A 9,600-nucleotide genomic window follows, 5' to 3' on the forward strand; every position below is an offset into this window, starting at 1 on the left:
TCATGGCCACAGTCAGCCGTATCACTGCAGGCAGCCATGGGAAGAATAAAGTCAGTGTTCTAGGTCTGCCAAGACCCTGTTGTCTTCCCCAGGCATCAGCCTGAGACCTCGTGTCCCCTTTGGAAAACAAACAAACTGCCAAAGAAAAGCCCCTAAAACTCTCTCAGTGCCCCCCTCTCGCAAGGCATGCTGATCCACTAAAGCTATGCACCTGCAGCCACAGAGCCCAGGGAAAAGTCACTCACTTTCTTCTCTTTACTGTTGCCTTCCGTCAAACACCCCAGTACGCCCCCGTCCACCCCGGCCTTGTCCAATCTTTCCTTTTCTTTTTTTTTTTTTTTTACTGTGGGGGGGGGGGGGGGGGGAGTAAAAGGGAGAAAATAACAAAGCGGTAGCTGTGTGCGCTGGGTGGTGTTGAAAGAGCAGGAGCATGCTCTGTAATCTGCAAACAGAAAGCAGCGATTGTGTGAGACAGGTATTTAAGAAGGAGATGGGGAAGGAGGAGGGTGGACTGGTTTCTGGCCTGCCTAATTATTCGACACATGTACATACCATTCAGACCCCCGCTGTCCTCCCTCTAGGGAACAACATGCTGTTTGTGCATCACGGCATCTCTCGCATTCAGGGCCTGCGCAATGGCTCGCAATTAACAGTCTTGTGTTGTTGTGTGGCTAGCATGTGCTGAATGCGGATGGGAAAGTGCGGTATACAATCAGCCTCTGACTTAACCCTATTGATCAGAGGGAGGGTGTCAGCTCTCTGTGGGACTCCTCTTTTGCAATATCCACTTACTGAGGCGCCTTTGTTCCTCTGAGTTTCCTGTGCTGTCAGTGCTAAAGAAGGGATGAAGCCCCTTCAGACTGTGGGAAATAATTGAGACCTGTATCACTAGCAGACATTAATACGCATCACTGACTCGATTTCAAATCGTTTCATATTGTCTTTTGTTAAACCTGGTGATTGCATGCTCACTGTAATTTAATGTAATTTTTTTTGCCTAGCAAATTAACTTATATATTGTACATGAAGCCTGCTAATTATTTGATCTGAAGCATAAAACTAGTTTTATTTGATTTAACTTTTTAACTTGTAACTTGTAAAAATTATTTATATAATATATTTTAATTAAATATCAACTTTGCTAATTGCACGTTTCACTGCCTCTTACATCTTTCCCTCGCTCTCTCTTTCTCTCTCTCTCTTGTGTGTTCACAGTCCTGGTACCTGGGCGAGCTTAATTCCATTCCAAGTGTCGAACGGGACTCAGATTCTGCCAACAAATGTCCAGAATTACAGCATAAACATCATTGGTGAGCCCCTTCTTCAGGCGGAGACAAGCAACTGAGGGGTGTAAGTGGGGGGGGGGGGGGGAGGCCAAGCCTTGACTCTGGAGTGACAGGTCCGTGGACAAACCAGCAAGCAGCACTTACACAATCTCCACTGACTTTCGTCCCTCCCACTGAAGGACTTTGCCCTAGAACAGGAGAGTTGATTCGGGTCAAAGCTGGCACGAGCCTCTCCATGCCAGTCAGTCATTGTGTGAGAAGGCCCCTCAACTGACATACTGTGATATTTACCATACAAACAAATTTTAGATGCCTTAATGTTTTGCATGACAGTCTCTTGTAGTGTTTTTTTTTTCTCTCATTCTTATGTCACAATTTCTAGGCTTGGTTTTTGAGCAGGTGTAGAAGGAGAGGCACACAAGGGCTGGCTGGCTGGACTTTAAAAATTTATTTTTAATTTTTTTTTGTTAATTTTTTTTTAATGCAGGCTCCAATTCTGACCTATCAAAGAAGGCTCAACCCACATCATTACATGTCCATAGGAACAAAATTCAGCAAGTCAGACTTATTTTTTGTTTGTTTGTTCATTTGCCTTCTTCTAAAATTTCTTTTTTTTTTCCATGATGAAAAGGCACCTTTTTGGTATCTGTAATCTTGTCAATCTTGAAATTGTATTTCCTTTAGAGCTAAAGGTTAATATCTACTCTTAAGAGTTAAGAACTCTGAATTTTATAGTTAAAAAAAAAAAAAAAAAACCTGTATTACTAGGTTACAAAACAACCCCAGTGAATTTTCTTGATGTATCCTTTACAAAGGATTTTCGACAAATGGAAAAAAGAAAATATCTCATATGAGGCAAGTGCAATTCAAATGATTTTTTTTACTGAAGGGAAGCTATCATAGTCTGTCTGCCCTAGGACTCTAAAGGAAAGGGGAGTAACTGTTTTAAGTTCACTTGAGAAAAAAAATGAGAAGAAAATTTTTTTTAATTGCATCCTCAAATATGAACATGGAACGTGGATAAGTTGAGAGCGGAGAAGTGTGAGTGACAGCAAACGTTTACCTGAGCAGAACTGAACACGAACAAAACAGCACTTATTTTGAGCCGTACCCAAGCACTCGGGTAGATTAATTTTTTTTGTTTTGTTCTAATTTATTGTGTAAAATGGCAAACAGAAAAACTTAAGGTGAAAAAGACACAAACACACGGCGTGTATAAAATGGCTTATGTTTTTTTTTTTTTCTTTCTTTCTTTCTTTCTTTCTTTTAATGTAATCCCTACCTGTCTAGTGTGCATTTTCATTTGGGCCATTAGCTTGTAAAGCTATTGTTTACATTGTGATATTACAAGAAACACAAGAAACGCAGGCTGGTGAAGTAATTTAAGAGACAATGTTTGTGCATGCATGTGTGTGAGTGCGAGTGTGTGTGTCTGTGGGTGTGTGTGTGTCTGTGTGTGTGTGTGTGTGTGTGTGTGTGTGTGTGTGTGTGTGTGTATGTGTGTGTGTGTGTGTGTGTGTGTGTGTGTGTGTGTTTGTTATTTGTTAAATCTGCACTCAGTTAAACACTAACCTGCAGGGTGAGGCTAGGTCTCATGGTGCTTCTTTTATGCCCAGCTTGGTGAATTTTGAGAGTCGTTAGTCCCATAAAATCTCCAGTTGTTTATTTTATTTTTTTATTTTTATTTTTTTGTCATGGCAGTCCCAATGCCATCGCCTCTCTAATCAGATATATTTATATAACTAATCGTTCCAATAATCTTAATTTGCACGAATATATATAGTCCACATTACGTGCCTTGCCTTTGAATATAGAAAACATCACTACACTTGTTTTTGCTGCATTTATTACTGTTTTAGGAAAGAAAAAATAACATTTTTATGATAAGAAATATTTTGTACTCTGGATGAAATTGTGTCATTGTTGATTTTTAGCTTCATTTACTACTTTATCTCACATTTACAGTGCATATCAAGGCTGTGTATAGTTGCTGTTCTAAAGTTTATAATCAAACAGCATTATTTTTCAGTATTTTGGTGTTTTTTTTTTCTTTTCATCTTCCTATCATTATTGGGGAGGGAGGGATCCAGAACTATAAGAATTATGCAATACCAAGTTTTGCCTATGGGTAGTGCTTTTAGCTATGTCGATTAGAAGCTAGTACGGAGATACAAATAGTGAAAACATTTATTTTGTCAATGTTGTCATTGTTAATGTTGTTGTTGATGTTGTTGTTCTTTTCTTTTCTTCACTTTTCTTTTCTTTTCTTTTCTTTTCTTTTCATTTTTTTTTTTTTTTTTATTGACCAAAGTGGGAACTGCTTTCTATGCAGTGTGGGACAAGGTCTTTTTTTTCATTGAGTGTACTGAAAGATGGGAGAGGCGCATGCAAGGATAGTTTTGTTTTGTTTTCTCTGTGAGGGGAGTAATTATTTTTTTCTTCTACACTTTGTAGCATGCATCATTTGGTCTAATATGGCTGCAGAGTCACTGGTCTGCCTACTGTGACTAACCAACTTATTTTCCACACTGGGGTGCTAGCATGACTCCGGCTAATGACTTCGTTTTTTAGAGGATGGAAAGCTTGACTTGAGACTGACAATCAGTGTGGCAATTTCGAGAATTTAGGGGTTTTTGTAATTGTGTTCGCCATGACAGTATACACCGCTAAAATAACATTTATGGCATTTGAGTGTCTAAAAAGTTGAGGCATAAGGGCCTCACTCCTATGCCTGTGCTGGGATTTAAACTTCCGATTAGAAGTCCAACATTTTTAACTGCTGAGCTGAGCTACCACTTCCCAGCTGAATCCAATTTATCCCCCAGCTCAGATTTTCCATACAATGAGGACTGTGATTGTTATCTAATTCATATTGCCTGTTCATTCAATCTGTCCACATGCAACATCACGTACCTGTCAGTACTGTATCTTGAAAGCTGTTAAGACGAAACTTCAGCTTTGGATCTGCATATTATCAGGAGCAATATGCAAGTAAATAAGTAGATGCCTTAAATTTTTACGATAAAAAAAGTGACCTGCTAACGAAATGCATTACAATCACCACGCTATGCTTGCGTGTTAAAATTTATTTGCAATCAAAAAATAAAAAAGTATCCTTAATTATGTATCCTGGAGATTCCAGGTTTTAGCCTTATGAGGATGACAGGTTTCGGGGACGCCGTACGAGCTTACGATCTGCCGTATAATCTTCTTGTGATAAATGACAGACTTCAGAAGAAGGGCCTTATGCAGTTTCCTTTTTTGGTCTGGAGGACCACTGCGATTTTAACACTGAGCACTTATACAGCATAAAGGCAATCATCCACCTCCAGTGCCCTTTCAAATGAGCGATTTTCCTGAAAACAGTACAACGGTATAAACTCAGGCATAATGCGCCTTGGAGCGTTGTACCGATATCAGTCATTGGATTTATTCTTTGCATTAAACACAAAAGACATTTGGCGTATCTTTCAACATTTCTGCTGTTTGTCCATGGTCCATTTAATGAACACATTCTTCTGCAGCAGACCTGGAATCATTCTAGGTCTTTGTCTAACTATGTCCTCAAAAAAAAAAAAAACTTTGGATAGAAAAAACTCAAGTCAAGCTCAATCTTTCCTCATTCACAACTTATTGTTCAAACAAAAAAATTAAGCCGCCCCCTTTTTTATGTGCACTGCTGTCTGTGTGTTTCTTTCGTTTTATTTTTACTGTTATTGGATTTAAGAAAGTCAAAGTGCTTTGCAGCCGTTTGGCCATTAGCCGTACTTTTGAAGTGCATTTTCCCTAGACTGATGGTCGTGTTAGGGACAGAGGATCAGTGTCATGGTTGTTAGCCGTGCTAAACCAGTGAAGACCGCTGTAGGTATGGGTCACCGTGTTGCCCACAATGACGAGATTAGTCTCTGGAATTCCTTAGGGGTATGGAATGAGCTCTGGCAACTGTGGAAACGTTTGTCAGTGCGAGTGCATGGCAGAGCGTATGGGATGCTGACACTGTATGAGATGAGCTAATGAGCGTCTTTTTTTGTTTATTTGTTTGTTTGTTTTTTATTCAACTGCCTGCCTTCTGGACACAAGTTTTTACACTGTAATTTTTTTTCTTTTCCCTTGCTTGGAAAGAGCGAAATTTTAATCTGCTGCCCCACTTTTAAAATTACTCATTTAAAATAATCTTTTTGAATTTGAAGACTTTTTTGTTTTAAGTGTAACGGGAATAAACTGTTCTTTTCTTCTTCTTCTTTTTTTTTTTTTTTTTTCTTTTTCCTTTAGTTAGTGTAGGAGTTTGTGATGTGAATATGTGTCATATAAAAAAAAAAATAGGAAAGGAATCAATTATTATATTCATATTGCAATCTTTTTTTTCTCTCCGAGTAATTTTACAGGCCCCTGATTCTAGTTGGTTATCAGTGAGTCCTAGCACTAGTCATAGCAATAGTCTCATAGTTCATAGTAGGGAAATTCTGCTCTGTTAACTTGGTGGGTTGTCAGTGCGAGAATGTGGGCAGAGTGTGTGTGTGTGTGTGTGTGTGTGTGTGTGTGTGTGTGTGTGTGTGTGTGTGTGTGTGTGTGTGTGTGTGTGTATGTGTGTGTGTGTGTGTGTGTGTGTGTGTGTGTGTGTGTGTGTGTGTGTGTGTGTGTCTGATTGACTCTGACTTCACACAGTAAGGAAAAATGAGGGTCTTTCAAATACCTGCCTTGTAGACAAAAGTTTGTACACTGTATTATTTTTTCTTTACCCTTATTTGTTAAAGCTAAATTTATAAAATTAGCTAAAAATGAATTGTTAATGTAAGAAAAAAAACTGTTTGGACTCGATCTGGATTTGAGGTACAATTCTAGCTGCCCATATAAAGCAGATTTTCATTTTAATTCGTTGTACTTTGTCACAAAGATAAATTCCTATGTTGGTGTGTAAATGTTTAAAAGTAAACGATGAAGGTCATTTGTTGTGCTTCATGTGGATTAACCTGACGTATTGTGTCTGTCAGCGTGGACCTCAGCTGTGTGACTTGATTATGAGATAAAGCAGAAATGGGGGGTGGGGGGGGGGTGTGATGGTTTTGCTGATTTGGGATGAACAAGGGAAATGGCCATCCCTTTAAAAAAAAGGCCCCTGATTATAGTCTGTCATCAGTGATTACCAGGTTGTTAGTGATATATATTTTTGCTGTCTCCTGCAAAAGAAAAAGACTTTTACCCACAGTACGTTGAATCAATTGGTTTCTGATGAGACTGTATAACTTTTCTATTGCGACCCGAGCTAAGCATGTTCATTTCACAGTATTTCCCGTGTTCACCAAGGGTCGTCATTGCCATGAGGGGTAACATAGTCAGGATAAGGTCAGTACTGGGAGAAGCCGAACTCCCAGGGGCCTTTGCGCAGCCCCTCAAATATCCGTTTATTTTGTTAGCACAGAGGAGAGTTTGGCAAACAGCTGAGCATTTGCACTTTCCACAGTTCCCACTAGCCCTCTCATTGGCGCGTCGTTGTTTGGTGTATGGTTTGCGTGCCATCATCAGATTTCAAACGTGAACACTTCCATCAGAGTTCACTGATTGTGATCGTGTCACAGTGTCGCTCATTACAGCACACCGTGTTATGAGGCTTATGAGAGGAGGCTTATTCTGGTCAATTTCTACCTTTATTTGTGTCTCAGTAGTAATTTTTTTTTAGATTTGTTTTTCATTCCTTTTCAAAGGGCTGATTATTATAACTTTTTTTTTTAAAGCAGTTTGTTGTCAAGACGTTGGATTCTCATAGCATTACATGTATTACACTATAAAAGACGATGGCCTGGTTAAAGTTAAGTATTACGTGTAGAGTTAGTTATGAAAGCCATGCTCATGGACACTGAGAAGGCCACAAGTATTTTCCTTATGCAAGGAGGTGCTGGTGGCACTCACGCAATATCTTTATTTAGTTCACCTGAATATGGATTTAATCACAGGGAAAGGCAGGAGAACCTTTCAAGTCCATTTCGTCAGTTCTGTTTTTAAAGGGCATTTTCAATGGCATGAATGAACATCAGGTAGACATAAACAGGAACATATTAAAAAACCAGCATATTTTGAGATGTTTACCAAAAAAACAAAAAAAAAGACAAAAAATATATACAGTATATATATGTTAAGCAGTGCCTGTTCCAGCTCACAGTCTCAGTGGACTTAACATTGTACATAAAAAAAAAAAAAAAAACACTGATTGAAATTTCTTTGGGAAAAATTAGAAATGTAGAAAAGAAAACAGTCAAAACAGAATTTGTGGGTTGCTTCTTCCTGTATTTTTATCTTACTGTTTTATTTCCCCCCTAGGTTTTCTGTGACGTGTCCTTTTTAAGTGTTTTTGTGCTCTGTTCATTTTTTTGAATATTTTAGTCCTATTGAATGGAGTGCCCCAGTCTCGAGATATTTCTTTGATGAGATTAAATAACTAGTTGGGCAGTGTGTTTCTTTAGATTGTCAATGCTACACTTAGAACTACAGTAGATAAAAAGAAAATATCAGTAAAAAAAAAAAAAATGCTTGCCAGCTCCACAGCAGGGTTGATTTCTTTCAGGTCTTGTGGCACTTTTACACCCTTTTCAAAATAGCGCTTTTTTGTTTGTTTGTCTGGGTTTTTTTTTTTTCTTGAGCCATGCATTTGTAACACGACATCAACAACACTAACACTTGTTATAAGGTTGTATCAGCCTTTAGTGAATGTAGTAACACCACAGATGTATGCAAAAGGCAATGTAAATCCTGAATGTACATCATAGAAGATTTTAAAGACTTGTTTTATTCACCATTCGGAAAATGCAGGTATCCTTCAAGAGACTGTACAGTGAAGGTCTTGTTTATTTTCTTTTTTTCAGCTGTTTTTCTTCATTTGGCTTTTTTTTTTTTTTTCAGTTTTCACAGCTAAACTGTAGGCATTGCCTTTGAGCTAGCTGCATTTGATGTAGGGGATAAAATTGCCACAAGATGAAAAATGAGTGTAAATAATGCTTGACTTTTTTGTGATTGTTACTGTTATATCCAGCCTATACTGCTAGCAGCTGTTTTTACTGCAGTCAATTACTGGAAGTGGATATATTTCCTATGCAAAACTGTTTAAACAATAAAACGAGCTATGCTACAAAAACAAACGGGTGTGTCTCTTTTTTTGTCTGTAAAACTTTTGATAAATAAAAACTATCACAATTTTAATATAAAGTCATCAGTTGTGCTGAAACTAGAAAAAATATATAGCTGGCTTTCACTTGTGTAATTGTTGTGTTCTGGCTGCCCAAAACAAATCCTACTTTGTGTATCTAAATCATCAATCGTGGCTGAAGTGTGCCTAAATGGCCTATGAACATTAGGAACAAATTTCACATTGCTGCACACGAGTACGATTTTTTCTTCAGTTGTGAGGTCATTATTATACACCTTATTTAGCATTTTTAGATATAACAAGAGAAAAGACAGGACAGGAATATCTGACAGGTTTTACATTTGACTCATCTGCCCAAGAAAAACTGCTAAAATAGTAATACTTTTAAAAAAGTAATACAAAAAAACCCAAACCATTTGTTTATTGAGGTTAGGTTAGGTTTAGTTTAATTTGTTGAAAAGCAATAACCTGCATTAATAATTTAAAAAGTATAGTAGGACGTGTGTGTGTGTGTGTGTGTGTGTGTGTGTGTGTGTGTGTGTGCGTGTGTGTGTGTGTGTGTGTGTGTGTGTGTGTGTGTGTGTGTGTGTGTGTGTGAGATAAGCCAGCAGCACTGCAATCTGTAGTTGGTGCCACAGGACACGTCTTTATAATCCAGCACGCTCAGGGCTGTAAATAGCATTCGGGCCATGTTGGATAAACATGAAAGCCGAAGTCCTCCTGAACCCTTGCAATTAGGCCAGAATCAACACCTGGCTGCGAACACTTCCCTTGGCTATTAAGCCAAACAATATGGAGCTACACTGATATAAAATGATCTCAAATACATAATGGTTATCATTATGCCATTTATAAAAAAATACAAAAAATAAAAAAATTAGCTAGTTAAATAAACATCTGTCCTCAATCAGAAGGGCTTTGGCTCTAAATGCATCCTACATATTTCCCAAGGATGTTTTATTTTCTATCATTTTCTCTTAGTGATTTGATGAAGTTAGGTGATGTTTAAGGTGATTGGGTTTTACAGGGCAGCAAGAACAGGTTGAGGTGTGTGTGTGTGTGTGTGTGTGTGTGTGTGTGTGTGTGTGTGTGTGTGTGTGCGTGTGTGCGTGTGTGCGTGTGTGTTTGCTTTTGTTTTAAACAGAGGATGCTGTAAGCTGGGCCTGCTTGTGAAAT

At 38.3% G+C, this 9,600-nt stretch overlaps 1 protein-coding gene across 12 annotated transcripts in view; it reads left to right on the plus strand.

Annotated features, from left to right (window-relative positions):
* The window catches only part of LOC310726552 (nuclear factor 1 B-type-like), an 87,757-nt gene extending 79,341 nt beyond the window's left edge, over positions 1–8,416 (plus strand). For all 12 annotated transcript variants that reach the window (XM_083542254.1, XM_083542258.1, XM_083542265.1 and 9 more), the window contains one exon: positions 1,216–8,416. In XM_083542254.1, the coding sequence (XP_083398380.1) occupies positions 1,216–1,314 (99 nt within the window). In that variant the 3' untranslated portion in view covers positions 1,315–8,416. The remainder of the gene's footprint in view (positions 1–1,215) is intronic.
* The last annotated feature ends 1,184 nt before the right edge of the window (positions 8,417–9,600 follow it).

The sequence above is a fragment of the Silurus aristotelis genome, assembly GCF_946808225.1.
Source record: "Silurus aristotelis genome assembly, chromosome: 5".
Lineage (NCBI taxonomy): Eukaryota > Metazoa > Chordata > Actinopteri > Siluriformes > Siluridae > Silurus > Silurus aristotelis.